At 59.9% G+C, this 27,633-nt stretch overlaps 4 protein-coding genes across 11 annotated transcripts; 3 read left to right on the forward strand and 1 right to left on the reverse strand.

Annotated features, from left to right (window-relative positions):
• Positions 1-877: 877 nt before the first annotated feature.
• CHTOP (chromatin target of PRMT1) lies at positions 878-9,894 on the forward strand. 2 transcript variants are annotated; one of them, XM_063357093.1, is made up of 6 exons: positions 878-1,063; positions 2,306-2,387; positions 3,876-4,029; positions 6,957-7,143; positions 7,270-7,407; positions 8,796-9,894. In XM_063357093.1, the coding sequence occupies exons 2-6, from the start codon at positions 2,323-2,325 to the stop codon at positions 8,996-8,998; spliced, it is 747 nt and encodes a 248-aa protein (XP_063213163.1). In that variant the 5' UTR covers positions 878-1,063; positions 2,306-2,322; the 3' UTR covers positions 8,999-9,894. The 2 variants fall into 2 exon arrangements, with proteins under 2 accessions (XP_063213163.1, XP_063213164.1); XM_063357094.1 differs by having other exon boundaries at positions 6,960-7,143.
• A 976-nt stretch (positions 9,895-10,870) lies between these two features.
• On the forward strand, positions 10,871-19,956 carry LOC134525821 (mothers against decapentaplegic homolog 4-like). Of its 4 annotated transcripts, none has more exons than XM_063357072.1 (12): positions 10,871-11,106; positions 13,092-13,340; positions 15,677-15,851; positions 15,968-15,988; positions 16,114-16,308; positions 16,413-16,535; positions 16,626-16,712; positions 16,808-16,861; positions 16,968-17,151; positions 18,246-18,414; positions 19,216-19,354; positions 19,451-19,956. In XM_063357072.1, exons 2-12 carry the CDS (start codon positions 13,104-13,106, stop codon positions 19,660-19,662), a joined length of 1,596 nt encoding a protein of 531 aa, XP_063213142.1. In that variant the 5' UTR covers positions 10,871-11,106; positions 13,092-13,103; the 3' UTR covers positions 19,663-19,956. The 4 variants fall into 4 exon arrangements, with proteins under 4 accessions (XP_063213142.1, XP_063213139.1, XP_063213140.1 ...); XM_063357069.1 differs by having other exon boundaries at positions 10,972-11,106; positions 16,968-17,014; positions 18,337-18,414; XM_063357070.1 differs by having other exon boundaries at positions 10,972-11,106; positions 18,337-18,414; positions 19,451-19,655.
• A 155-nt stretch (positions 19,957-20,111) lies between these two features.
• SNAPIN (SNAP associated protein) lies at positions 20,112-21,939 on the forward strand. The gene is made up of 4 exons (XM_063357025.1): positions 20,112-20,615; positions 21,137-21,183; positions 21,306-21,424; positions 21,521-21,939. Exons 1-4 carry the CDS (start codon positions 20,503-20,505, stop codon positions 21,623-21,625), a joined length of 384 nt encoding a protein of 127 aa, XP_063213095.1. The 5' UTR covers positions 20,112-20,502; the 3' UTR covers positions 21,626-21,939.
• A 747-nt stretch (positions 21,940-22,686) lies between these two features.
• Positions 22,687-27,496, reverse strand: ILF2 (interleukin enhancer binding factor 2). Of its 4 annotated transcripts, none has more exons than XM_063357023.1 (15): positions 27,397-27,496; positions 27,139-27,181; positions 26,653-26,694; positions 25,644-25,748; positions 25,249-25,326; positions 24,955-25,057; positions 24,803-24,868; positions 24,489-24,605; positions 24,284-24,362; positions 24,039-24,126; positions 23,849-23,910; positions 23,536-23,650; positions 23,373-23,463; positions 22,975-23,144; positions 22,687-22,867 (listed from the first exon to the last, which is right to left on the reverse strand). In XM_063357023.1, the coding sequence occupies exons 1-14, from the start codon at positions 27,399-27,401 to the stop codon at positions 22,984-22,986; spliced, it is 1,155 nt and encodes a 384-aa protein (XP_063213093.1). In that variant the 5' UTR covers positions 27,402-27,496; the 3' UTR covers positions 22,687-22,867; positions 22,975-22,983. The 4 variants fall into 4 exon arrangements, with proteins under 4 accessions (XP_063213093.1, XP_063213092.1, XP_063213091.1 ...); XM_063357022.1 differs by having other exon boundaries at positions 22,687-22,864; positions 26,653-26,695; positions 27,122-27,181; XM_063357021.1 differs by having other exon boundaries at positions 26,653-26,695; positions 27,122-27,181.
• Positions 27,497-27,633: the final 137 nt, after the last annotated feature.

Below are 27,633 nucleotides of genomic sequence, written 5' to 3' on the forward strand. Positions count from 1 at the left end.
GCTAGTGCCCCCCAGGGGTACCAGGGAGCCATCCCTCCCCTGAGCCACGGGGTCACGGGGAAGAGCCACCTTGGGTCACCCCAAGCACCTGGAGACATCCCTGGCTACACCCTACTCCGGCTCCTCCATCGCGCCCTGCCCCGGAGCCTGGCATCCACTCCGCATCACCCCGGGGCACAGGACGGCCGGGGCGGGTGACCCCGGGGGCACCGGGGGTGTCGGGCTGCGGGACACGGGAGTGCAGCATGGGTGCAGGAGGGTCCGGAGGTGGGGGGGACCGGCCACAGGCCGGGACTCGCCGCCCCGTCCCGCCAGAGGCGTGGGCACGGCGCCCCGTGGGGCCGGAAGAACCGGTTCTTATCTGCTGGCCCCAGCGGGCCGCCCGCCAGCAGCCCCCGCGCTGAGGCCCGGCGCAGGGCCGCCAGCGCCATCGTCTGCCGGGGCTGGGGTGCTCCGGGGGATCTGGGATCTCACCCCCTTCCTCCCCGCTCCGGCCCCACGCCGGGGCTGCCCCGGAAGAAAGTGGGGACACACCGGGGACAGCCAGGCCGCGGGGCCAGTCAGGGCGCCGGGGGGGCCCGCGGACCCCGTGAGGCCTCCTCAGACCTTCGACACCTCCAACCAGGCCAGGCCCCGCGGGATCGGCCGCGGCGGGGGGCACCGAGCACCAGGCACCGACCCCGCTGGAACCCGGCCAGGCCGCGGCGGCCCCGCCGCCACCTCTCGCCTGAGGGAGCCCCAACCCCGCCCCCCACCCAACGCCTGGTCCCGCCCACCCTGCCCCAGGGTACCAATAGCCGAGGGGGCGGCCCCTGCGTCGGCGCCGCTCCGCCCAATAGGAGGGGGGCGTGGTGACGTGAGGGGCTGTGCGCCTGCGCGTCGCCACCGCCATTTTGGTCGGCTCGGCGCGGTGGGCGGAGGGAGGGTGTCTGCGGGTGCTGCCGCCATTTTGTCGCGGCCATTTGAGCGCGGCGGGGAGCGGGCGGAGGGCGCCGGAGTCAGCCCTACACCCCGCGCCACCCGTCGGGCAGCCCCACCGGAGACCTGGCGACCGTCTGCTTCGGTGAGGAGCGGGTGGCTCTGCCAGCGGTGGGGGGATGCTGAGGGAGGGAGGCTCCGTGAGGGAGGCTGGGGGGTCCCCTCAGGGTCCCCTCAGGCGGCCGGAGGGGGCTGATCTTCTCCCTTCAAAAGGGGGAAAAGTGCGGGTTTTGCCCGTGGCCGGGTCTTCTCCCCCGCTTCTTGTAGGGCAGCTGCCGGAGGCGGCTGGATCGACGGCCTAGGCCAGGCCTCGGCTTCCTTCCTCGGTCGGCAGTGCCGGGGCGGGCTGATAGAAGCGGGGTTTCCTTTGCGGTCGTTGTTCAGGAAAAATGCTTTTTAAAAACGTTTTCAGTTAAAAAAAAAAATGGGGTGCGGCTGCCTGTTGGCTCAATTTCTGGCTGACGGACTGTAAAACATTGTGAAGGAAGCATTTTGTTAAGGTGTTTTGAGGGTGAGCAGTTTTCGTCAGTCATCTAAGCATTAAATTTGATACTAGTTATATATTTTTAAAAAGCGCTAAATCGATCTGCATAGTTAGGGGGTTTGAGCTTAGCGCATTTCAGTAGTATTCATCACTGCCAAAGCACTCGGGCTTGAGCTGTGCTGGAGAGATCAGGAACAGCTGAGTTTAAATCCCTCTGCTGCTTTCCTGAGGTATGTGGCAGGCTCTCATGTTAGAGAACCGCATTAGGACTGCGGGTGAGCCGCCTACCAGAGTGTTAGATGTGAAAAATCCCAAGTGACTGCAGTTTATCTCTGTGCAGGTGGTGGCAATCATAGTGGGAGGACAGAACCTTGATATTTTTGAAGTACTTCTTTACTTCTGTAGAGTAACATGGAAATTTTATTGCTAGGTGTATGGTATGTGTCTGTTTAAAACAAATCGGGGTTTCCATCTTGTTGATAGTAAAAGCTGAGGAAGTGTGGCAGTGTCCCTAGGTGCTGTACTGAACAAGATATTTGGGTGCCATCTTTTCTGATGGACTGTTTTTGCAGCATTGCTCCTGTCAGTGGTAAAATTTTCCCTTTCTAAAAAGATGACTTCTTAGTAAGGGTGAGTTAGCGTAACTTGCTGATTTATTAAACCTGCTGTATCATGGCAGTGGCCTAGAAGTCTTATTAAAAATGCATTGATAAAATACTCATTAAATGCCCTGTTCTTGATTCTTTCCACCAAAGGAGCCGGAATGCAGATTTTTACAATGTTCAGTCAAGTCAGCGCAAGATCTCCCTGCTGTTTGTTAAATCTGGTTCTTGTGTTTTGCAGATTCTCTTGATCTGAAGATGGCTGCACAGTCAGCACCGAAGGTTGTGCTAAAGAGCACCACCAAGATGTCTCTGAACGAGCGGTGAGGAAGCCAACAGCAGCTTCAGCTCATAAGAAATTTTTTTTACTTAATTATCACTGTCTGGTGTCCAAAACCCAACGTGGTTTCTGCCCTCTTTTAACCTCACTAAAACAAGCAGATGGCTATGCGCCTCTGTCTTAAACTGCAACAGATGTGGTACGCAAGGTTAAAAGGGCAAGTGTTGTGGAGAAATTTATCCATAGCAGTTAATATTAAACTATTCAACATGTAAATATGGTGGGATGTGTTATAACAAAAGAGAGAAACCTCACACCCTCCCTTTTTCTTCCACATGTTTTTACATTTATATAGTTGACACTGCAGCACGGTAGCATGTTACCTAAGCTGCAGCAGGCCTGCTGCTTTGTCCGAGGCGGACACACGTGCATGTGGTCTGGCCTGTAAGAGGCATGCAGCAGGCCATTGAACAAGCCCAAAGGCCCTTTAACAATGTTTTGGGCCTTGTAAGAGGCAAATGCTTTGCTTCATCTCCATCTCTCTCTTTTCTTGATTTCTTTATTTCTTCCGTTGAGTATTCTTCTGTTTTTTTCCATGCCATTGAGCTTTTGTGGTTCTGCAGTGACAACTAACAGTGATGCTGCAGTTATGTTTCACTTTCTTACTAATTGGTCTTGGATTAATGATGTTAGTCTCATTGAACCAGGGATAAAGGGAGCCATTTGCCTGCAGTTCCTGCTCTGGCAAGTGCTGTGGTGAGATGCAGCCTGAACAGGTGCTCAGAGCTCACCCCGGGGAAGATGAGTGAGGAGGTGCAGTGCAGGGGAGGCTTGCTGGCCTGTTCCATCTTGGTCAGTCCATATTCCTCATCTCTAAGTGTTTTCTTTTGCAGTCCCGTGTAGCTCCCAGCACACAGTAGATGGGTTGCCGCTAAGGAGGCGTACCATCACGCTGTATGTTCTGCTCCTACGTAGCTTTTAAAGACAGAAGAGTGTCTGTGCACCAAAGAAATTGCCGAGTGAACTGTTTTTGTAAGTGAGCGCACTTGGGTGGTGGCATTTCTTACAGCACCGGTTCTGTGGTGTACCAGAGGCACAGCGGTCTGTTCTTGGGTCTTTTGGAGAGCTGCCCTGTCGGCATTGAGGTTTTTAAACAGTTTTCTCAGATTGTAGAGGGCTTATTTGGATTTTGCAGTCAGATCTCGGTTTGCTTTTCTGTTTCTGTGGTGTCCTCTCCCATCTGTCATGATCATCTCTGCTTATTGCTTGTTTTCATTCCTTCTGCCATTTCTAAAATCAGTAACCTAAAGCTTTATCACTTCTGAATTAATATACGACATCATTTCTGAGTTTCCAGTTTCTTGCACACTTGTGGAAAACAAGGAATACGTAATCACATATGACGTGACCTAAGTACCACTCTTTACATAAGGTTCATGGGATCTGGAGATCCAGTCTTGAGAACCATGAAATGCCAATAAATGTATGTAATAAAGCTTTATTTAAACACCCATTTTATTCGACCTTGAAGCTTTACTAACATGCTGAAGAACAAACAGCCGATGCCAGTGAATATTCGGGCTACCATGCAGCAGCAGCAGCAGCTAGCCAGTGCCAGAAACAGAAGACTGGCCCAGCAGATGGAGAATAGACCTTCTGTCCAGGCTGCTTTGAAGCTTAAACAGGTGAGAGAAAGTGGCATTTTCTGGGGCAGCCCGTTGATGCCTGTCACCGGCTTTTCAGGATACGGTGGTTTTTGAAAAATGCTCCTGAAAGTTAAAAATGAGGGACTTGCGGAAAATTCCACCATTTACTTCAGATAAGTAATGGCTTTGTAACTTACCTGGTTAATATTATTGAGTTGGGGAGGGGTTTGTGCTGGCTGTTCATATCTCCTCTCTATTTTTTCAGAGAAATGTTCTCATTCTGGGTTTCTGGATCTGCTGAGTGCTTCATCTCGCAATCTAGCTGCAGTTACACTTGTTTCCAGTACTGGCTGCCCAGTTGGGGCTGGTTGCTCCCTTCCCCAACTCCAGCCTCCCTTGGTGCCCTCCCTTGATAGCAGCTGGCTGTGAGGAACAGATGAACAAACTGATTTTTTTTTTTTTTTTTTGCTTGGTTGCAAATGCTAGATTGTGGGCCTGGATTTAAGGCATGGCGTTGCATTCTTTCATTCTTTTTATATAAAGAGTCTTTATCGTTCCACATTTCAGTGCTGAGTATTAGAAATTACGGTGTGTTCCTCAAATTGCCTTCCGTTGGTAGCACAGAAGACCCGAGCAGACACGCTAGATTTTGATTTCTCCGCTGTGAGCGAGTGTGTTTATAACTCTGGACTTACGGAAGGGGCAGAGGGCAAAATCTCGCTGCAAGAGAAACCTAAATAACATACAGGAGAGCGATGTTTGTCTAGGGCCTGCTGGCTGTCAGACTCTAGGGCTTTTTGCAAGTTTTAAAGCGTATGTTTAAATGGGAAGGCTGGTAAGATGGGCTTAAAATGTGTGTGTAAGGCACGAAATGAAACCTCTGGGGTGGCGAGTTCAAACAGCGGCACTGCATGATTCGACTACAGAAGTAGTTAAATGTAATTCTCTACGTTCCCTCACACATGAGGAGAAAGCCCTGGAAATTTCTTAGCTAAGCTGCTTCACCAAATAGCTGGAATACTTAAACCTGCCACACATGCTGACGCTCAGGGCTCGCTTGCTGAGAAAGAGGAATGCAGCTGCTTTTCAAGATCTCTTGAGGCTTCTGTTGAAAAAACAGACTGTGGTGCCAGTAGGCCTTACAGAGCTTGTAAACAAAAGCCCTGGGAATGGTACTCTGAATTATTTTCTGTTTTGTTTTTTTTTTTTTTTTTTTTTAAAGAATAGTTTGAAAAGTTTAAGAATTTCACAAGTGGTAAGTGAAACTGGATTGAAAGCATGAAGTTTCTGTTTGATGAATTGAGGTGCTGCAGAGGAACAGGGAAGAACCAGGTTTTTAGCTTACCTCTTAAAACCCATTTGATTTTTATGTTTCTATGGGCAAAGGTGTACTTTTTTGGTCTCCTGGAATTGAATGTGGCAAGGGAGGGCCACAGAAGGGCGTTGTAGGGGCATTTGGAAACGTGACTATGTTGGGTTGCTCTTCAAAGATTGGAAGTTGGGGTGGTGATTGGATTTTCCCAGATGCTGTGCTTGGTATCACCAGGAGCTTTTCTGGTCCCTCTGGCTGCGCCGTGCCCAGAAGTGCTGGGGGAGCGGGTAAGCCCTGTGACGCATCCCCTGTGCTTCCGAAAGGACTTCTCTAAACTCCTGCCGAGCACTGCCTGGGCTAGATTCCTGGCTTTGTGTTTTGTACCTTCTGCATCTGAGTGCACAAGTGTTTATGTAAACCTGCTGTGTTTTTTTTTTTTTTTTAATGTAAAAACATTTATGCTGACGGTGGTTCTAGACCTGCGTTTGCTCAGTAGCTGGAGCAGACTGAGGTGCTGCTGCTCTGAGGTAGAGCAGATGGGTGAGCGCTTTTAGGCTGTTTCAGTGCAAAGTCCAGCAGCTTCTGTTAAACTCTAGTGGTAAGTGACATAAATGAGTAATTGGATAGGGAACATACATGTGCTCTCTCATTCCTTTCTGCCAGCGAGGCTGGGCAAAAAAGAGAGGATAACATTTTAGGCTGCTACGGTTGTTGGAAAAATTAATGACTGTCTAAATTAGGCAATAAAACTTAAAATCTTACTACAGTGACGGAAGAGACTGATTTTAGAGGAAGTGATTCAGCTGCCTCAGGTCAATAGACAAGCAATAATTTCAAGCAGCTCTTGGAACCTGTAGTAAAATACAACCTTTATGGCTGCTTCGTCGCTTTAGCCTCTTAGTGCTGAGAGCTCTTGTTCTGGAGGTAAGCGAGACAGTTCCCACTGTTGCTTCTTGGCTCCTCATAGGGTTCAGTGGTGCTACAGAAGCTCCACCTGCTCTGTGGAGACCAAACTGGTACCAGTGGGTGTTAACAATTTCTTCCGTGAGTTTCTTCACTATAGTTTTTGTTGCCTAGATGGAAAAGTCCATGCTTTTCCTAGCCGTTGCCTTAGCCTGCGTGGAGGGCTAGCCAGGATGGGGCAGTGGGCCACCGGGAGCGGTACCCATGGTGTGTGGCTGCACAGATGTCACTTGTGGAGGTGGGTTAGGCTTGTGCCACTGCAGGGGTCATTGCTTTCTGTCTCAGGGATTTGCTTGGACTGTCACCTTCCAGCAGAAAGGATTAGTGCTGCCTTGTGGATTAAGTGGCTGCTCTGATTTGGACTGAGCAGCACTACTAAAAAAGGAGAAAAAAATATTTCCTTCCAAATCGGCAAACTTTCTCATCTCTGTACGAACACTTGCTTCCAGGAAAGGTCTTTGTTCTCTGTTTGACCTTCACAAACTGTCCCTCCCAGAGCAGATTTGATTGTCTTCCTTTGAAGCTTGATTAAATATTGCAGAGAGCTGGTGACCCTCTAGTTTGTTTTTAAAAAAAAAAAACCAAACCCAAACCAACACACCACTCCTATTGATAGGCGATTGCTGTTTGCGTTGCAAGTGCACGATTGCTGCATGACTTTTCTTCTTTCTTAAAATATCTTCTGTTCCAGAAGAGCTTAAAGCAACGCCTGGGTAAGAGTAACATCCAGGCACGACTGGGCCGGCCAGCGGGCCCCCTTGCTCGCGGAGCCATGGGAGGAAGAGGACTGGCCATGGGGCAGAGGGGCTTGCCACGAGGAGCCATGCGTGGTGGCCGGGGAGCAAGAGCTCTGCTGAGAGGAGGAGTCCCGCTCCGAGGTCAGTGGCTGAACTGGAGTTGCTTCTAGATCAATAACGCTGTCTCTTTGACAGCAGGAGTCCGATTCTGTTGCTTGATCCTGAAAACTTATAGTTTCTTTCTGTTTTGAACTCCCTTTCTTGCAGGTCAGAGCCTGCTTCGTGGAGGACGAGGGATATCCCCCAGGATGGGGCTGAGGAGAGGGGGCATCAGGGGCCGTGGTGGCCCTGGAAGAGGTGGACTGGGCAGAGGCGCCATGGGCCGCGGGGGACTTGGTGGCAGAGGTCAGTGCAGGCAGACTTCAGGAGCGACACATTGCTGCTGAATACGTAGAAATAAGCTTTAATTCTTTTTCCTGTTTAAGGCTGGCTTGTGGGATTGTGTGTGGCCCCAAAACCCCTCGATTCTTTAATCGGTGTACAGCGTACTGCTCAATTAAGGCTTTTGTTCCCGAAATATTTGGCTGCAACAAGAACTCTGATGCTGTCAGTGTTGCTAGAGGGGATTTAGGGACTCTCAGCGAAGTTGTCCCTTCCTGGCTGGTGTCACTTGCAATAGTGGTCAAGGCACCAAGTTAATCTTCAGTGTATTGAGGAAGACTGTGCTGTCTCCTCGCACTTAGAAAGAAAATGATGCAGAGCCCGTGTAAACCAAGAGACTCTTAAAATAATTAGTGAGGGGAAAGATTTAACAGAACAGAAAGCCTAAATCCCTGCAAAATAAACTTAAATGCAACATCTGAAAGTGAATCAGCTCTGGGGTAAATGAACTCTCTTCTTTTCAACAACAGATGAGAGAAGCGGTAAACCAGGAGTGCCAGAGGAAGTGCAGGAGCCGGCTGCTGGCGGCGGGGTTGTTGATGTTCCAGCCAGATGTTGGGTTAGAACATCAGCCAGATGCCTGCTCCAGCTATTTGGGGATCGGCCCGGGGTTTGTGGGAGTCAGAGCAGACTCTTTCCGGGACGCTGCCTATCTCCAACGGCGTCAGCCTGTGCCGTTCTGCAGCTCATTCTGACAGACACCCCGGTCTGATCCATGGGGGCTCTTGGGTATCCTCCTCCTGGCGCATGAGAACCTCCCAGCATAGGGAAAAATCTGCTTGTAATGTAAAAGCCAAAAGCTTCAGCCTGTCCAGAGGTGCACAGGATCATAGAATCATGGAATGGTTTGGGTTGTGAGGGACCTTAAAGATCAACCCCTCCCACCCCCTGCCCTGGGCAGGGACACCTCCCACCAGCCCAGGTTGCTCCAAGCCTCGTCCAGCCTGGCCTTGAACCCCTCCAGGGATGGGATCTGTCTCAGGAGAGGCATAGGGAACATGTCGGTGGGCCTGGGACGCAAGCAGGGGAGATGGGAGCCGGAGCTGAGATCAAATGCCCGTCTGGGCTTCTGGACGGAAGGAGCAGCGGCTTGGAGAGCTGCTCTGGCGTGGCACACCAAAAAGAGTGTGGCCAGCAGGTGGAGGGAGGTCATCCTCTGCCCTGCCAAGGCCACAGCTGGAGCACTGGGGCCAGTTCTGGGCTCCCCGGTTCCAGAAAGACAAGGAGAGAGTCTGCTGGAGGCTATGGAGGTGCTCAGGGGCCTGGAGCATCTCTGTGCTGGGGAAAGGCTGAGGGATGCGGCCTCGGGGTCCGGCGGAGCGTGCGTAACCCCCATCTTGTCTCCCTGCAAGGTCGCGGCATGGCGGGCCGGGGACGAGGGGGCTTCGGAGGCCGCGGCAGAGGTCGAGGCCGAGGAAGAGGATCAGCACGTCCTGCCTTGACCAAGGAGCAGCTGGACAACCAGTTGGATGCCTACATGTCCAAAACGAAGGGACACCTGGACGCGGAGCTGGACGCTTACATGGCCCAGACAGACCCGGAGACCAACGACTGAAGGTGGCGCCCAGAGACTCTTGGCCGCGGTCAGTGCGCGGTGGCGGTGCCCAGCAGCTAAAACACGGAAACCCTGATCCACGCTTGGAAGGACCCGCAGGAACCGGGAGCGAACCCCGTTCTGCCGAGAGAGATCAGCCTTTATTGTGTTCCTTTACCGTTTTGATACCGTTGTATGAAACCCCTTTTATTTTTGTTTTGTTTTTTTGGATTGTTGGGTTTTTTTATATGTCTTTGTTGCTTTCCCGAAAATACTCCAGACAAACGTTGACAGAGCTGGTGCGGTGAATCCGTGCTGGCATCGCGGTTTTGTGCCTCGTAATCCTATTTTTGGCATTGACTCTGTCCCCAGGCGTCACCCACGGGCCAAATTCATGCCCGGGGTTCAATTTAACCCACCTGAATCCAAAAGTCAGCCCCTCCCAGCAGGGCGGAAAATCCAGCCGGGTTTAGGTGGTGTTAAATCTCCTTGTTTTGCCCCCAAACTCGTTTTGCAGAGCACTTCCCAGGTTGAAAACTTTCTCCGTTGGTTTGGTTTTTAGCTTAAAAATTGGAATTTCTTTGCTGTCGCGTTTTCGGGGGGGGGTGGCACCAGCGCTTTCCATATCTGCTGGAAAATGGGTTTATTGACCGGAATGGGCAGCAGGAAAGACGAAATTACAGTATGGTAAAAAAAAAAACAAACCGGGGTCCAAAAATCACCTCATTCCCCGTCGGTGTAGCCCAAAATGGCGTGGGACCGGCCACTGGCACTTGCCCCCGGCTTGGGGATGGGGCCCTGTTCCCCCCCCCCCCCTCATTTTCCTCCTGTTTTGAAGTTCTGCTGCTCTGTGAAACTTTCAGTGGAATCTCGTCTTTCTGGTTTGGTGTAACAAAGGAGAAGTAATGACAAAAGCAGTGTGGGCTCTGGATGGTTTTTTTTTTTTATTATTATTTTTTGTTGGAAATAGATGCTGGGTGGGATTTTTTTTTCCGGGAAATGGGGTGCGGTTTTTTTTCCCCCTCAGAAAATGTCCTGGGTTGTTTTTTTTTTCCCTGCGGGAAGCGTTTGGTTTGTTTCTTTTTTACCCAGGAAATGGGTTGGTTTGGGGTATTTTCACCTATTAATTTTCTTTTCTTTTTTGTTTTCCCCTTGGTTAAATGTTTGGGTGTTTTTTCCCTGGGAAATGGGTGAGGGGATTTTTATTTTTTTTTTCCCCCTGGGAAAAGTTTGAGGTTTTTTATTTTTATTGTTATTTTGCCCTTGGAAATGGCGGGGTGGGTTTTTTCCCCAGGAACTGGGGGGGGGGGGGGGGGATGTCTAGGAAATGGGGGGGTTGGGGAGATGTTTTTTTCTGGGGAAAAAGGGTGGAGGGTTGTTTTTTTTTTCCCTGGGAAATGTTTTTGAGGTTTTCTTTCCACGGGAAATGAGGGGGATGTTTTCCCTGGGAAATGTTTGGGTGGTTTTTTTTACCCTGGGAAATATTGGGGGGGGGAATGGGCTTTTTATTCCGGGACAGTGGGTGGGGTTTTTTCCGGGAAATGGGGATTTTCAGGTCGTACTCCGGGTAAATTCTCCGCGGGCCGCCCCCTGGCGCCGCCTCCCGCCCGTGCCCGGCGGCGGCCCGGGGGTCCCGGCCTGAGGCCCCCCCCCCCCCCCCCCCGCATCGGGCCTCTCGCGGGGTCCCGGAGCGGGGCCGGTTCCGGCGCTCGCCCCGCCCACCCTCCCGGGAGCGCGGTCACTATTGGCTGGCGCGGCGAGGGCCGCCTGCGGGGCCCCCCGTGATTGGCTGCGGCGCGACAGCGCCTCACGCGCTCCGGCTGCTGCTTGTGGTGGTGCGGCCGAGGAGCAGCGGCGGGCAGGAGAGGGCAGGGACGGGCAGGAGACGGCAGGAGCGGGCAGGGGCGGGCAGGAGAGGGCAGGGATCGGCAGGAGCGGGCAGGGACGGGCAGACCTGCGGGCAGGGATCGGCAGGAGCGGGCAGGGCTGCGGACCTGCGGGCAGGGCTGCAGGGCAGGGCAGGGGTGCAGGCAGGGGGTGCAGGCAGGGCCGGGGGTGCAGGGGGCGCAGGCAGCCGGAGGAGATGCAGCGGGAGCCGGGCCCCGAGTGAGCGGAGCCGGGCGGCGGAGGTGAGTACCGGTCCGTGTCCCCCCCCCCCGCCATCGCCCCCCGGGTGTCCCCACTCCTGTCCCCCCCTCTCCGCCCTCCCCCGCCTGCCCGCTCCAGCCCCCGCCGGTCCTTCTGTCCCTGCCCTTGGGACTGTCCGGGAGTTGGTGGCCCCGGAGCCAAGACCAGTCCGGGGAGCGTGTCCCTGTGGGGGCTGCGGGAGCTGGCGCATCCCCCCGGTCCCGCGCTGCTCGTCCCCACCCCCGGGTTCGGGGACAAGGCTGGCTCTGGCGCCGGGACTCGGGCCACGGGCTGAGGCGGGTATTTGTAGGGCAGGAGCTATGGGGGGAGGAGGGGGGACCCCCACGCCAGCCCCCCCGAGGAGCCCTGACGGGTTGGTGAAAAGCCCCCCCCGGGGGGACACAAGGCTGGCACAGAAATGTCACTTCCCAGCTGGAGCAGGGCAATGAGGCACCTCCTTGTCCCCCCCAGTCCGTTATCCCCCCGGGATCCCTGCACGTTCCTTCCAGGGCGATCCCAGGCGGCCCCAGCTCACAGAGTCCCCACCACCCTTTTTCACCTCCTTTGGTCCCAAAATGGAGCCCTGAAGCCAAGCATGGCGGGCAGGCAGGGCCGCGGCGGGACGGGTGCCCGAGGCTGCGCTGGAACCCACGGGGTGGTCGGGGTTGTATCCCAAACATGGAGGCTCCGCGGGGTCCCTCCAGCATCCTCCAAGGTGTCCCCATGGCCGACGGCATCCGCCTCCTCTCAAGGAGCCCGGCCAGCGGCATCGCTCCAGCGAGAGGGTGGCCATGGCCTTGCGCCCACGCTGGGGCGGGGGGAACGCAGGCAGGACAAGCCACCCTCCCATCCCACGGCAACGTGGGGGCACGGGCACCGAGGGGGCGTTGTGTCTGCCGCCCACCCCGGGCTTTTCCCAGGGCCTGGAGCGAGGCGTCGGGTGGGGGGATGCTCGCGGGGCCCCCACACGCGTGTGCGCGGCCCTTGGCGTGTGCGCGGGCGGGCGGGCGAGGGAGAAGCCGGGGGTTACGGAGCGGCGCCGGGCTGGGGCTGTGTTTAGTCTGGCCCCTGCGCCAGGCAGGGGACGGGGAGCGCCGAGCGCGGCCCAACGCCCGGCCTCGCACGCTTGCACGTACCCTTGCACACACAGAGGCACGCTTGCACGCTGCACGCACATGGGCACCCTTGCACCCCTTGCACGCTTGCGCACACACAGGCACGCTTGCACGCTGCACACAGACAGGCACCCTTGCACGCTTGCATGCGCACTGGCACCCTTGCACACATGCAGGCACCCTTGCACACGTGCAGGCACCTGCGCACGCTTGCATGCACATAGGCACGCTTGCAGACACGCGGGCACCCTCACACGCACACACAGGTGCCCTTGCTCGCTTGTATGCATGCAGGCACCTCGCACAAGTGCAGGCACCCTTGCGCACGTGCACGCACCTGGGCAGCGCTGCACACACGCAGGCACACTGACACGCTGCACGCACGCGGGCACCCTCGCGCACTGCGCCCACGCAGGCCTGCTGCCCTCCCGGCCGTCGGTCGGTGTGACACGGCCGGTGGCCCCACCCCGCGCACGCTGCCCAAGGTGACGCCGTGGCCCAGCTCTGGCGCTGCTGCCAGCGGGGCCGCGGGGCGCAGGGGACTCCATGGGGGGTCTCGGCATCGCAGTGACCCCCGTCCCTCCTCCCACGCCGCAGAGGCACCGTGGCACCCAGGCTGCCCCCCCCCATCCCAGGTGACACAGGGCTTTGTCCCACGTCCTCCTCACCTGCCATGTGCCTTTTGGGGGGCTGCCATGTCACGCATGGGTTGTGTCCCCTCTTGCCGGCACCAACCACCCGGTGGGCACTGTCCCCCCCGTACGGTGACTCCCAGCTCGGTGACACCCATGTGGGTGAGGGCGGGGGGGGGGGGAACGACACAATGCATCCCTTGCTGCGGGGTGACAGCAGGGCCGTGCTGTGCCTTGCAGGGCAGCGGCGCCATGTCCCTCGGCACGCCTGGCAGCAGCGACGCCGGCCCGAGCATTGTGCGCAGCCTGCTGTGCCACCGGCAGCGCGGGGACAGCGAGGCCTTCGCCCGCCGGGCCATCGAGAGCCTGCTCAGGAAGCTGAAGGAGAAGAAGGACGAGCTCGACGCGCTCGTCGCCGCCGTCACCACCAACGGTGCCCACCCCAGCAAGTGCGTCACCATCCCGCGCACCTTAGACGGGCGCCTCCAGGTAACACCCCCGTGCTGGCACCCCGAGGGGGGGACATTGGGGTCTTAGGGTGCCCCATGACCCCCAAGACCCCAAAACCTTCCCCGAGGTGGGGACACCTGGGTGTTGGGGTGCTCCCTAACCCCTTGAAACCCCAAAACCGTCCCCAAGCTGGGTGTTGGGGTGACCCATGAACCCTGAGACCTCACGACCCTCTGAGCGGGGGACAACCGGGTGCTGGGGTGCCCCGTGACCCCCAAGGCCCCCCCAGACCTCTCTGAGCTGGGGACACCTGGGTATTGGGGTGCCCCAAGACCCCCCCCAGCCCTCCCTGAGCTGGAAACGTCTGGATGTTGGGGTGCTCCATGACCCCCCGACCCTCCCCGAGCTGGGGATCTGGGTGTTGGGGTGCCCCATGGCCCCTGAGACCCCAAAACCCTCCCCGAGCTGGGGGGACCCAGGTGCCCCATGACACCCCGAGCTTGGGGGACCTGGGTGTCGGGATGCCCCGATACACCCCCCCAGTCCAGGGGGACCCCGGCATCCTGGTGTCCCGACATCCCCCAGCCCTCCCCGATCCGGGGGGGGCCAGGCGTGCGGTGGCGGGGGGGACATTCCCCCCCCCCCCGGGTGGAGCCCGCGGCTGCGGGCCGGGAGCCGCGGTGACTTCAGTGTCTGGGCTTGTGCCCACCCCCCCCGCGGCCGCCCCGGGGATGGGGGGGGACAGGGACGGGGACACGGCGGTGCGCCCCGGGAGATGCATCCGGGGATGGGGGCCAGGGCCAGGGAGATGGATCCAGGCAGGGGCAGCCACAGGCAGCGTTGCCCCCAGCCCCGCCATCGCTGGCATCCCCCGGCGACTGCGCCCCCCCCCCGTCCCGGGATGAGTCACCGTCTGGCAGCCTGCGGGCCCGGGGGAGCGGGGGGGGGGTTGTTATGTCTGGAGCCGGGGAGACGCGGGGGGGTGGCCCGGCCCGGCGCCAGCCCTCCCCCCGCCCGGGAGCGTCCGGCATCCGCGGGGTCCGGCCCTGGGGGGCTCCTGGGGGGCGGGGGGGGGCCTGGACCCCTCCCGGGGATGCCGGGGGGCTCTGGAGGCCGCCGGGGAGATGCTGGGGGGGGGGTGTCCGGATCCCCCGGGGGGGATGCTGGGGGGCTCTGGACCACTCAGGGATGCTGGAGGAGGGTCCGTACCCCCCCCGGGGGGATGCTCGGGGTTAGGGACTCCTCTATGGGGGTGCAGGGGGGGTCCGGAACCCCCCCCGGAGGGTGCACTCCAGGCTGGAGATTCCCCTTACGAGGGTGCTGGGGGGGTCTGGGGGCCCCTGCGGGGGTGGTGGTGGGCTCTGGACCCCCCGGGGGTGATGGAGTAGGGTCCAGACCCCCCCAACAGGGTGCCAGGGGGTCCGGAGGCCCCCGAGAGGATGCTGCGGGTTGCAGACCCCCCCTACTAGGGTGCTGGGGGGTCCGGACCCCCTTTAGGGGATGCTTGGGGGGGGGGGTCTGGAGGGCCCTCAGGGGGTGCTGGGGGTTACAGACCCCGGTATGAGGGTGCTGGGGGGGGGTACAGACTGCTGTGGGGATGCTGGGGGGAGGGGGGGTGGGTCTGGACCCCCAAGGGGGGATGCTGGGGGTTATGGACTTCCTCTACGGGGGTGCTGGGGGGGTCCGAGGGCCCCCGGAGGGTTGCTGGGGAGTTCCAGACACCCCCACAGAGGTAATGGGGGGGGTCCGGACCCCACTGAGGAGATGTTGGGAGGGTCTGGAGGGCCCCGGGGGGATGCTGGGGCTTATGGACGCCCCTACGAGGGTGCTGGATCCCCCCCGTACCGTGGGATGCTGGGGGTTACAGACCCCCCATCCCCCGCGAGGGTGCTGGAGGCATCTGGACACCCCCGCGGGAGTGCTGGGGGGGTATGGAGAGCCCTGGGGGGGATGCTGGGGGTTACGGACCCCCCCTACAAGGGTGCTGGGGGGCTCTGAACCCCCCCTGAGGGATGCTGGGGGGGTCTGGAGGGCCCCAGGTGGATGCTGGGGGTTACAGACCCCCCGCTACGGGGGTGCTGGGGGGGGCCCAGATTCCCCGGGGAGATGCTGGGGGGCTCTTGACCCCCTGGGGATGCTGGAGGAGGGTCCAGACCCCCCCGGGGGGCTGCTCGGGGTTAGGGACTCCCCTATGGGGGTGCTGGGGGGAGGTCTGGAACCCCCCCCCCCCCGGAGGGTTGCTTTGGGGCACCACTGGGGGGGTGGTCCAGCATCCCGGCTGGGTGCAGTCAGCCTGGGAGCCGGGGGGACGGGACACACCGTCCCTGCAGCTCGTGTGCCCCCATGCCGTGTCCCCCCCCCCCCCCCCCCCGCAGGTGGCCGGCAGGAAGGGGTTCCCCCACGTCCTCTACGCCCGGCTGTGGCGCTGGCCCGACCTGCACAAGGCCGAGCTGAGGCCCCTGCGCTTCTGCCGCTTCGCCTTCGGCCTCAAGCGCGACAGCGTCTGTGTCAACCCCTACCACTACGAGCGCCTGCCGGCCCCCCCCGTCGGTGAGCCAGCCCCACCGACACCCCCGGGGTGGGGGATCACCCCGCTCCTGACTCCACCGGCACCCATAAACCCCCCCCACACACACACCCCCATTGCACCCCAAATCTCCCCGCAGGTCTCAGCATCCACAGCCCAGGTGAGACGCCAGCGGGGGGGATGGCGGGGGGCACCCCGGCAGCCGGCGTTGTCCCCCCCGACGGCGGCTGTCCGCACCCCCCCCATGGTCTCCGGTGTCTGTGTCCCCCCGTCGTCCCCCCCCAGTGCCCCCCCCGCGCCTGCTGAAGGAGGAGGTCGTCCATGACTGTGCGCAGATGGAGGTGCCACCACCCAGCCGGCAGCAGGGGGACGAGGTGGTGTCACCTCCACCCCCCCCCACGCCCTACCGCCAGCCACTGCCCCCCCCGCAGCTCCCCGCGTCCCCCCACCTCCGCCCCACGCTGCCCATGTCACCCCCAGGTGAGACACCCACCCACCCCCCCCTCCGCCATTAAACCCCCATCCCCAAGGACGGGTTTGGGGGTGTCACCCTGAGCCCCCGCACTGTGTCCCCCCTCCCACAGCAGCCCCTGGCAGCTCCCTACTCTCGCTGCCCCATGGCGAGGGGCTGCTGCGTGTCGCCTGCCCAACGCCCCCCCCGGCGCAGCCCCCCCCGCAGAAGGGGTACCCCGAGCCGCCCTGCCACGGTGAGTACCGGGGACGTTCCCCGCCTCGGGGTGGGGGGGACACACAGCCACCCCACCCCCCAAACCCGCTCACCCTCTCTCCTGCCCCAGCGTCGCCGGACAGCTGGACCAGTACGGCCATCTACGCACCCAGCCTGGGGGGGCCGCAGCCCCCGCTCCACCCCCTCAACCGCTACTGTAGGTTTTTGGGGGTTATCGGGGAGGGGGGTGGAACTGGGGAGGGAGGGAGCGTCCCAGATGCTGCGCTCACCCCATCTCTGCCCCCTCCCCAGGGCCCCCCCACCATAACTCCGGGCCCTACCAGCAACCGGTGTCCACCCACCCCGGTAAGTTCCCCTCACCCTAATTAGCACCCCCACCCTAATGAGCACCCTCTGCCCAAGCCATGGGTGCCCTGACCCCCCCTACTTGTGTGTGTGTCCCCCCCCCCAGGGCCAGAGTTTTGGTGCTCCATCGCCTATTTCGAGATGGACGTGCAGGTGGGGGAGACGTTCAAGGTGGCGTCCGGCTGCCCCCTGGTCGTCGTGGACGGTTACGTGGACCCCTCGGGGGGGGCCCGCTTCTGCTTGGGGCAGCTCTCCAACCTGCACCGCACCCACGCCAGCGAGCGGGCCCGGTGGGGCGGGGGGCGAGGAGGGGGGTGGGGGGGGAACGCGCGGCCGGGATGGGGACGGGGGTTGCAGGTGTGAAAGGGGGGTGATGTGGGGGTGAGGGATGGGGCAGAAGGGGGAGATGGGGGGGAAAACGGGGGTGGATGGGGTGCAGGGGTGTTGTAGGGGGCAGAAGGGGGATATAGGGGGCAGCTGGGGGGTGGATGGGGCAGCTGGGGGGATATAGGGGGCAGCTGGGGGGATGTAGGGGGCAGGTGGGAGGATATAGGGGGCAACCGGGGACTGGTGGGGCAGAATGGGGGTATAGGGGGAAAATGGGGGATGGATGGGGCAGAAGAAGAATACAGGAGGGCAACTGGGGGATATATGGGGCAGGTGGGGGGATTTAGGGGGCAGGTGGGGGGATTTAGGGGGCAGGTGGGGGGATTTAAGGGGCAGCTGGGGGGTGTATGGGGTAGAACATTGATACAGGGGAGCAAATGGGGGATGGGTGGGGCAAAATGGGGATATAGGGGGTTAAACGGGGGGTGATGGGGCAGAACAGGGATATAGGGGGCAACTGCAGAATATATGGGGCAAAATAGGGATATAGGGGGCAGAACAGGGATGTATGGGGCAGAAGGGGAATACAGGGGGGCAACTGGGGGATATACGGGGTAGGTGGGGGGATATGGGGGCAAATGAGGGGATATGAGGGGCAAATGGGTGGACGGGGCAGAACGGGGATATAGGGGGGCAACTGGGGCATGACGGGGCAGATGGGGGGATATAGAGGGCAAATGGGGGATGTATGGGGCAGGTGAGGGGATATGGGGGGCAAATGAGGGGTGTATGGGGCAGAACGGGGATATAGGGGGGCAACAGGGGGGTGATGGGGCAGGTGGGGGTTTATAGGGGGCCAAATGGGGGGTGCGTGGGGCAGAAGGGGAATGACGGAGTGTAAGGGGGATACAGGGGGGCAACGGGGGGTATGCGGGCCAGGTGGGGGGATACAACGGGTAAACGGGGGGTGGTGGGGCAGATCTGGGATGCGGGGGGGGCTATGGGAGGATGCGGGGGGCTATGGGGGGTGCCGGTGCTGAGGGTCCCTGCGGGCCAGGCTGCACATCGGGAAGGGCGTGCAGCTGGAGTGCCGCGGCGAGGGCGACGTCTGGCTGCGGTGCCGGAGCCACCACGCCGTCTTCCTGCAGAGCTACTACCTGGACCGGGAGGCGGGCAGGGCCCCCGGCGACGCCGTCCACAAGATCTACCCCGGCGCGTACATCAAGGTGGGGCATTCCCGGGGGGGGGGGAAAGGGGTTACCAGGCACGGGGGGGACCCCTGTGCCCATCTTAAAGGGGGTCCTGGGCGGTGGGTCACCCGTTCTGGGGGCAATGGAGGGACCCCAGGGATGGAGGGACCCCCCATGCCCATGTTAGGGGGGGTCCTCAGCAATGGGTCCCCCATACCGAGGGACAATGGAGACCCTAGGGATGGAGGGAGCTGCCTGTCCATGTTGAAGGGGGTCCTGGGTAAAGGGTCTCCAATACCGAGGGACAGTGGAGGGACTGGAGGTAGAGGAACACCCATGCCAATGTTAAAGGGGGTCCCGGGTAATGGGTCACCCATTCTGGGGGCGATGGGGGGACCCCAGGCATGGAGGAATCCCCATGTCCCTGTTAAAGGAGGTCCGGGGTAACGATTCACCCATTCTGGGGGGGATGGAGGGACCCCAGGCATGGAGGGAGCCCCGTGCCCATGTTAAAGGGGATCCCAAGTAAAGGGTCCCCGGTGCTGTGGGACAATGGAGGTACTGTGGATGGAGGGATGCCTGCGTTGGTGTTAAAGCGGGTCCCAGGCAATGAGTCGCCCACGCTGGGGGTGATGGAGGGACCCCAGGGATGGAGGAACCCTCATGCCTATGTTAAAGGGGGTCCCGGGTAAAGGGTCCCCAATGCCGAGGGACAATGGAGGGACCCCGGGGATGGAGGGCCCCCGTGCGCATGCTGAAGGGGGTGCATCCCCCCCAGGGCATCCCCCTCCCATCCCACCCTGCTGAGGAGTGTGTGTCCCCCCCCATGGCCCCCAGGTATTTGACTTGCGCCAGTGCCACCGCCAGATGCAGCAGCAAGCGGCCACGGCTCAGGCTGCCGCTGCCGCTCAGGCGGCCGCCGTGGCTGGCACCATCCCTGGCCCCGGCTCGGTGGGAGGCATCGCGCCAGCCGTGGGTGAGTGACCGCCCCGGGGAGAGGGGGACATGGGGGTGACCCCCCCCAAAGCATGGGGGATCCCCCCACCCACGGCCGCGTCCCCCCCCCGCGCAGGGCTGTCGGCGGCAGCGGGGATCGGGGTGGACGACCTGCGGCGGTTGTGCATCCTGCGGCTGAGCTTCGTCAAGGGCTGGGGGCCCGACTACCCCCGGCAGAGCATCACGCACACACCATGCTGGATCGAGGTGCACCTCCATCGCGCCCTGCAGCTGCTGGACGAGGTCCTGCATGCCATGCCAGCCGCCGAGCCCAGCCCCCTGCCCTGACCCTTCACAATAGTTTAATTTTTGTAAGAAAAGGAAAAAAAAAAAAAAAACCAACTGCCAAACGCAGCCTGGGCTGCATCCCCAGCAGGGCAAGGGGGGGATTCTGCCCCTCTGCTCCGCTCTGTGAGACCCCCCCTGCAGTGCTGCCGTCAGCTCCGGGGCCTCGGCACAGGAGAGACACGGAGCTGTTGGAGCGGGGCCGGAAGAGGCCCCGGAGCTGCTGGGAGGGCTGGAGCCCCTCTGCTGTGGGGACAGGCTGAGAGAGCTGGGGGGGCTCAGCCTGGAGAAGAGGAGGCTCCGCGGAGACCTTGGAGCCCCTTCCAGTCCCTCAAGGGGCTCCAGGAAAGCTGGGGAGGGACTCTGGAGCAGGGAGGGGAGCCATGGGACGAGGGGGAAGGGTTTTCCACTGGAAGAGGGGAGATTGAGATGAGATGTGAGGCAGGAATTCTTGGCTGTGAGGGGGGTGAGCCCCTGGCCCAGGTTGCCCAGAGAAGCTGTGGCTGCCCCATCCCTGGAGGGGTTCAAGGCCAGGTTGGACGGGGCTTGGAGCCACCTGGGCTGGTGGGAGGTGTCCCTGCCCAGGGCAGGGGGTGGCACGGGATGAGCTTTAAGGTCTCTTCCAACCCGAACCATTCCATGAGTCTATGAAGACCCAGCAGAACGTACTCACACAGCCAGGGCGGGCTTTAAGCACTATCGGGCGCTGGGAAGGGCCGGAGCTGCCCTGCCTCTCCCGGAACTACATTTCCCAGCAGTCCCCGCGTCGCGAGACCGGAAGTAGTAGGTGCGCCTCGCTCGCCGCCGCCGCCATTTCCCGGCGGCCCCCGCGGCGGTGCCAAGATGGCGGCGGGGAGCGGCGGAGGGCCGGCGGCGCGGGAGCTCTTCGCCGAGGGGTTGCTGCAGTTCTTGCGGCCGGCCGTGCGGCAGCTCGACGGGCACGTCCACGCCGTCAGGTCCGGGAGGAGGGTGGGGGGGCCGGGGCGCCTGAGGGGAGCGGGGCTGAGAGGGCCTGAGGAGCGGGTACCGAGGTGGGAGCGGGCCTGGGGGGGCTGAGGAGCGGTGGGAGAGAGGCTGAGGAGCGGGCGCCGAGGTGGGAGTGGGGGACTGAGGGGACAGTATCGAGGTGAGCATGTAAGGCCGGGGCGGGGGGCAATTTGAGTGGTGAAGGGCTTTAGGAGCACCGTGGGGGGCTTAGGGGTGCCTGGGAGGGGAGTGGAGGAGTCCGTAGCTGGGCTGGAGGGGACTCCAGAACCCACTGGAGGGGTGGGAGGGGGCATGTGGCTGGTTTGGGGAGAGTTGGGGGTGGCTGAAGGGGGTGCAGGTAACCGGGTGGGTGGGATGTGCATTTGGACTGGGAGGGAGTTGGGGGGGGGCGCAACTGGGGGTGCAGTCTCTGTGTCGGAGGGGGAGCAGGGGTGGGTTTGGGGTCAGGGTGGAGGGTTTTGTCCTGGCCACCGAGCCATCCCCTCCGCAGGGAGAGCCAGGTGGAGCTGCGGGAGCACATCGACAGCCTGGCCACAGGTGAGACTTGGGGGGGGTCATCTCTGCAGCCTGGCTGTGGGTCACAGCGGGGTTTTGCCTCACATCCCCTAGGGGGTCTGTGGTGACCTGGGCCCCCCTCCCAGCCTCTGCCCTCTCCCCAGAGCTTTGCCGCATCAACGAGGACCAGAAAGTGGCGCTGGACCTTGACCCCTATGTGAAGAAGCTGCTGAACGCCCGGCGCAGGGTGGTGCTGGTCAACAACATCCTGCAGAACGCCCAGGTCAGTGCGGGGACCCCGGCGGGGTTGCTGTGTTTTGGGGGATCCCAGAGCCCTCCCCCCCCACCCCATCCTGATATCTGCCGCTCCCTGGTACAGGAACGGCTGCGGAGGCTGAACCACAGCGTGGCCAAGGAGACGGTGCGGAGGAAGGCCATGCTGGAGGCGGCAGGTGGCTACCCCCAGGGCCTGCCTGGCAAGTGAGACCCCCGCAGCGGGATCCGCCTCGCACCACGGCTGTGCCGACAGCTCTGTGAGCTGGGCCGGAGCAGGAGCGGCCCCGGATGGTGAGGGGGTGCGAGCCTGAAGGACGGGGGACGGAATGGGCCGCTGGCAAGGGGAGCTGCTGTCCCTGTTTGTAGCAGCGTCCACAGTGCGGGAGGGGGCGAGAGGCCCCGCAGAGTGAGGCCGCAGCTCTTCGGCTGCAGCTGAAGGAACCAGGGGGACCCTGAGTTGTATTTCCAGGTTTGTAAGCACTGTAATAAAAGCGATCACGTTGTTTATGGGCTGGTGAGGCAGCACGAGTCTGTAGTGTGAGTCTGTAACGCTCCCACGTCAGGGCTGCCGCGGTGGGGAGAGCAGAGCCCAGCAGATGCTGCCAGCAGAGAGCACGGGTCGGGGTTCAGCATCACAACGGCAGAGCTCAGAGGGTGTGAGCAACGGCGCAGGGGCCAGTTGGAGGGCTGTAGCTCACGGGGCTTGTTACTGGGCCCAGTCGTGTTGAATGTATTCACTGCTGAGCTGGGTGAGGGCACAGAGCGTACCCTCGGCAGGTTTGCTGGCGACACAACGCTGAAGGAGAAGGTGACGCAGCAGAAGGCTGTGCTGCCACCCAGTGAGACCTGGGCAGGCTGGAGAGGTGGATGGAAAGGGACCTGACGGAGTTCAGCAAGGGCAAGTGCGGGGCCCTGCACCTGGGGAGGAACAAGCCCCTGTTCCTGTACGGGTCAGGGGCTGACCTGGTGGAGAGCAGCTCTGCAGAGAGGGACCTGGGAGTCCTGGTGGGCAACAGGTTGCCCATGAGCCAGCGATGTGCCATTGTGGCCAAGAAGGCCAATGGTCTCCCAGGGCACGTTAAAAGAGCATGGGGCCAGCAGGTCGAGGGACCCCATTCTCCTCTACCCTGCCTTGGCGAGGCCACAGCTGGAGCACTGGGTCCAGTTCTGGGCTCCCCAGTTCAAGAAAGACCCCCTCCCGCTGTTAAGACCTTTTTCTGGCCCCCATTGATAACACACATTTTCTACCCGAACAAACTGGACACGCTCGAAAGGGGGGAACACTTTAATCTGTAACTTATAAAAACACATACGGGGGCCAGGTTGACTTATAAAAACACATACGGGGGCCGGGTCGTGTCCGTGGGCTGCATGTGCCGAGTTCAGGCTCAGTCCTCTCCTGGGTTCCTCACGTCCTTTGGCCGGCAGCACCTGGTGGCGGGGGGTCCTGCTGCGGAGGGAGAGACAAACTGCTGGGGGGTGGGCACAGGCTGCCCCAGCCTTTCCCTCCCCTGCCCAGAGCTGCCTCCCTCAGGCAGCCGGAGCGTTGGGCTTCACCTGGGCCAGTCACTCCTGCGTCTCCATGCTTTCCTCCTCCTCCCCTGCCGCAGGTTCTTCCTGATTCTCTTCTTCCTCTTCTCCTTCTTTCTTCTCTGGAGGCTTCTCATAAGCCTTCTCGGAAGGCGTCACTATCACTCCGTCCCAGGTGGACATTTCGGAAGCCAGGTCTGCAAACAACAGGGACTTGGGGTGACCTTGCGCAGCGCGGACAAGCCCTGTCCCCAGGACACAACACCCCACCTCGCCAGCGTTGCCTCCCCCCTGCTCTGGGGTCTAACGAGTTGCTTCTCAGAGCCCTTAACCTTCTCCAGCGACGCAGAAAACCAGCCCCGTTCCCCACCAAGCTGCTGGCAGCCTGCGTGGAGGAAGACCCCTGCGATGCAGGCCCCACTTACAGCTGGCGTCGCCCTCTTGGCCGAGGATTTTCCTGTAGCCTCCGTGAGAGAGGATGCGGACAAGCGTCTGGGCGGTGTAACACACCATGTCCTGCGGGGTGGGGGAGAGTCAGAGCACGGACGGGTTCCGCTCCCTTCTCCTGCGGTGGAGGAGGCAGCTCACCTGCTGTTCCAGTGTCATAACCGTGTGGACTCTGAAGTTCCCGCTCTCGCAGGGATCAGTGATCCCAACAGATCCAGGGAGGAAGAGCCCCGCCGCCAGGATCTGAAGGCAGCGCCTACAGGACAAGATGTTTTGGGTTAAAACTAAACCATTCCAGTACAGAAACACAGCCACAAAGTCTGCAATTAGCACATCTGCATGAGGATTCTGCTTTGGTTCCAGTTTAGGCCCCGAGATGCCGCTGCTTTTATTTGGTCTGTTCAGCACTGAGATGGAAACGGAATTTATAGGAGCGAAGCAAATGGCAACAGACCTGTAGGCGATGTTGAGAGCCAGGGGCTGCCTGGTGGGGTTGTTCATCACAGCGTAGTGTCCCTGAAGAGGCGAAAAAAGAAAGCGGGAGTTCGGATGAGAGGGGAATGCCAGAGCCCAGGGACGTGCAGGCAGCTACAAGTCATCTACGGCATGTCTGGCACAAGCAGCGTTCCCCCTCGCGTGCTCACCAGCAGGTCCAGAATCCAGGGTGTGAGCGGCTCAAAGCCAGGGAACCGAATCCTCAGGTCTTTCAGCAGCCGGATCAAGACCTTCACCCTGGAGAAGACGGCAGGGGCAGGAGGAGAGTTCGTAACGCCTCACGTGCACCTCCCTGCTGCGGGAGCAGTTCTCCTTGCTTTCTCCCCTTCTCCGTAAAGGGGATTATTTCCGCCAGCCCTCAGAGCCCGCAGTTCCCGTTTGAGGCCGAACTCACGTGGACTGCGAAGCGTTCTCCTCGAACCAGCGAGCGTGGCGGATGGCAGCCAGGGCGCTCTGCAGCACTTTGATGTCCACTGAAAGAAGCAGCAGAAATGCCTGTTTTTTTTCAACCAAAAGGTGAGCAGGTGTGGGGGCGGCAGCTGGTGCCCCCCACCCCACTGAAGGGTTCCCGTGTGGGGCAGAGCGAGCTGAGCTCTTACGGTGCAGTTCGGGGTCCAGCTTGCGGAGGTTGGGCGGCACCGTGGTGATGAGGATCTTCACTGTCGCGTCAGCCGAGCTGATCTCAAAGCCGGTCTCGTTGGTCAGCATGGTTAGGACTGGGGAGAAAGAACAAGAATTCCTCACGGAGGCGCTGGAAGACCTTCCCGGCACCCAGGAAGGCAGGAAAGACCACGGATCTCGACGGCGGCACCGGGCTGGGCACCGTCCCCTTCAGAGAAACCCCAAAGCTCAAGGGGAGACTGCCTCGTATCGGCCTGTCTCCAAGCCCGTAGGACACGGGAGAGCATCCCACCTTCACTGGGGTCCTGCGCTCTCAGGCTTTCCACGACTTTGTTCCCCAAGGCTGCCACAGCTTCCACTAGAGAGAAGCAGCAGAAGAGAAGGTGGTTAAAGCGAGGCCGAGCGCCGCGGGGCAGCCAGCAGCCGCACGCAGCCCCTACTCACGGGTGGGTAAGATTTTCAGGATCACAACCAGATCGGCCACGTTGTGCCCCGTCGTCATGGTGCCCTTCTTGTAGGAACCCACCTGGCGCACCTCCTCGATTTGCTGTTGGAAAGAGCAAAGCAAAAAGTGGTGAATTTAATGGCGCGTGTAATTTCCAGAAGTCAGCATGAATCTTCAACCCGCTTTGGGCTGGGTTTGGTAGCTCCAACACCCGCATCCCTCACGCTGACACATCTCCCCACGTAGCTATCTATTTTTTTTTTTTTTTCTAAGCTCAAAACTTTTGGACTCACCACTTCAAACGTTCCTGGTGCTACAATTAAATTGTCGATGACGTTGTTTATTTTGGTCACCAGAGAAAGAATGGAAGCCTGAAAAAGGGGAAATGGAGAGGGGTGGTGTTACCAGTCAGTTGTCCAATATGACCTGAAATAATTCGATCTTGCACAGCGTAACGCAGACAGCCCTGATGCAAGATATGTAATAAAGAGATAAAACAAATGTATTTAAAAATCACTGTCCAAGAAATTCCACCCATATTTCTACTGCGATGCTTATTTCGGAGAGAAGTCATTACTTTTTAGGGTAACCTCCTGACCACGCTCTCTGAAGGGCAGTCTGTCTGTGTGTTCTCTAACACTGCAGGAACACCCAGCTAAAGAATTTAAAGCCATTTTCAGCACAAAACCTGTTCAGCAGCAGTCGGAGCGAGATCCTGGTTTCTCTTCAGCAAGGCTTCACTGAAGGCAGTCTCATCAGCAGCAGGTTTTACACGGGGGAAAGCCATTTCGCACTAAAACAGGATCAGAGATCAGACTACAACGCTCGAGAAAAAAGACTTTGGTTCAACCCACTCATCAGCAAAACGTACTCCCTTTTTTTTTTTTTTTTTTTAAATTCTGCAGCGCTTGTTTCCTTTGTGATTTCCCCATCGTCCTTTTCACTTCTTGCTTTTATAATTTCGTTTTCACATTACCCTAAGGGAGGGAGGGCAGCTGCCTGTCCAGCCTGTACACTCACTGTGCTCTGACGGCAGAGGAGCCGCCAGCGTGCCCCTGCAACTATGGGGTGTGAGACAGGGCAGATCTCATTAAGAGTGGCTCTATCAAGAGGGGGTTTTATTAACAATATTACAGTCTCTTAAGAATGACACCCTTTGTTTGCAGATAGGCGGAGCTTTTCAGTTGCTATGGTGGGCCTGGAAGGGCGAGTGGAATTGTTTGCCTTGGAAGTCTGTAAAGGGCTGATGCTCGGCAGGAGGAGGAAATTATTTTCTCATATAAGCGGTGGGAAATGCGTGTTGCTGTTGGGAGAACTTCTGCCAGGTGAGCGACAGCTATCGGAGTAACCCTGGAGGTTTGTGTTAGAGAGAGCTGACAGAACCGAGGGTCTGGGTGAGTGGGGTGCCTTAAAAAGCAGGAAAACCTCAATCAAGGCATTTATTTGTTGTGATTATTACTCAACTGCATCCTAGTCATCCTGTGTACAAGCACTCCACACAACAGAGAGAGTAAGATGATCTATTTCAGGTTAGCTACTGAACCAACGGCATTTTCAGTGAGCTCCTTTACTCCGGCTACGCTAAAAGAAGTCAAACCATCACAGTGAGCAAACGTGGTTTTTAAGATGCATCTTTAAACACAGAAAAGTCCTGCAGCTGTTGCCTGCAAACAGCTCCGTAGAAGAGGGTTACTCACGACATAGAAATCAAAGGGGATGTGCGGCACAAAGGGCCGGAACCTAAAGTGGGGGAAAGAAAAAAAAAAAAACACAACTTTATTCTCTGTAGGGCTGTCCACCAGCTCACCGCTGTGTCACCGAACACCACCCCTCTGTCACCGTTCCGTGGAGACGCGAGAAAGGCCCTACAGAAATTGGAAAGGTTTCTTCATAAACCCACCCCCCCCTAACGATACCTAACCCCCGCCCCCGTGCCATCGGCAGTGGCCGGACACCGAGGGCTTCCCCGCAGCGCTGAGAGACGCGGCCCGGAGAGGCCGCCACCCCCCGCCCCCGGCCCTACGCCTCGCCGTTATCCTGCGCTACGCTGCCAGCTACAGCCCCGGTCCCTGCGCCCCGGCAGCTCGCCCCGGGGGCGGCCGCAGCCCACCCCCTAGGCCTGACAGGCTAAAGAGCCACCCTCGCTAAAGCAGAAGCCAGACTCGCCCACTGCCAGGGCCTCCCCTGGAACCAAAGCGTCCGCCACGGCCTCTGCCTCGATCGCCCCTGCGGGAGAGAGAAGGGAAACGGCGTTAGGGCAGTGGGAACGCGTCCCGGGGAGGGGGGGTCCCCGCGCAGGGCCCGGGCCCTCCTTCAGGGGGGACCGTCCCTCCTTCGGGGGAGACTGGGCCTCCCTCAGGGTGCCCCCCGGGCCCTCCCCGCGGGCTCCGGCCTCAGGCCCCGTCCCCTGCCCGTCGGACAGACGCCCCCGGCCCGCTCACCTCATGGTTCCGCCGCTCCCAACAATGAACCGCCGCCGCTGTAGAGACCCCTCCGCGCCGGGCTCCGCAACCCCGCAACAACCCGCCCTCCTATTGGTTCCCGCCCGCCGGCACAGTCTGCCTCGCTGCAAGCCCATTGGCTCGGCTGCCCATCAATCCAAGGCGGAGGCGGGCATAAAAGGCGACTAGTCACGGCGCGGGCGGCCGCTGGGGGGCGGACGAGGGTCATGAATGGGA

This window comes from Chroicocephalus ridibundus, chromosome 21, assembly GCF_963924245.1.
Source record: "Chroicocephalus ridibundus chromosome 21, bChrRid1.1, whole genome shotgun sequence".
In the NCBI taxonomy this organism is placed as follows: Eukaryota; Metazoa; Chordata; class Aves; order Charadriiformes; family Laridae; genus Chroicocephalus; species Chroicocephalus ridibundus.

What these genes read in the sequence shown, in the direction of transcription:
- CHTOP (XM_063357093.1), top strand. Translation starts at nt 2,323, where the DNA reads ATGGCTGCACAGTCAGCACCGAAGGTTGTGCTAAAGAGCACCACCAAG. An exon ending in AAGATGTCTCTGAACGAGCG is followed by an intron (nt 2,388 to 3,875) that starts GTGAGGAAGCCA and finishes TCGACCTTGAAG; the next exon opens with CTTTACTAACATGCTGAAGA. An exon ending in CGGGGGACTTGGTGGCAGAG is followed by an intron (nt 7,408 to 8,795) that starts GTCAGTGCAGGC and finishes TCTCCCTGCAAG; the next exon opens with GTCGCGGCATGGCGGGCCGG.
- LOC134525821 (XM_063357072.1), top strand. Translation starts at nt 13,104, where the DNA reads ATGTCCCTCGGCACGCCTGGCAGCAGCGACGCCGGCCCGAGCATTGTG. An exon ending in CCTTAGACGGGCGCCTCCAG is followed by an intron (nt 13,341 to 15,676) that starts GTAACACCCCCG and finishes CCCCCCCCGCAG; the next exon opens with GTGGCCGGCAGGAAGGGGTT. An exon ending in CCTGCCGGCCCCCCCCGTCG is followed by an intron (nt 15,852 to 15,967) that starts GTGAGCCAGCCC and finishes ATCTCCCCGCAG; the next exon opens with GTCTCAGCATCCACAGCCCA.
- SNAPIN (XM_063357025.1), top strand. Translation starts at nt 20,503, where the DNA reads ATGGCGGCGGGGAGCGGCGGAGGGCCGGCGGCGCGGGAGCTCTTCGCC. An exon ending in GGGCACGTCCACGCCGTCAG is followed by an intron (nt 20,616 to 21,136) that starts GTCCGGGAGGAG and finishes TCCCCTCCGCAG; the next exon opens with GGAGAGCCAGGTGGAGCTGC. An exon ending in CATCGACAGCCTGGCCACAG is followed by an intron (nt 21,184 to 21,305) that starts GTGAGACTTGGG and finishes CCCTCTCCCCAG; the next exon opens with AGCTTTGCCGCATCAACGAG.
- ILF2 (XM_063357022.1), bottom strand. An exon ending in AGGGGAGGCCCTGGCAGTGG is followed by an intron (nt 26,696 to 27,121) that starts GCGAGTCTGGCT and finishes CCCCCACTTTAG; the next exon opens with GTTCCGGCCCTTTGTGCCGC. An exon ending in TCCCCTTTGATTTCTATGTC is followed by an intron (nt 25,749 to 26,652) that starts GTGAGTAACCCT and finishes ATCCTGTTTTAG; the next exon opens with TGCGAAATGGCTTTCCCCCG.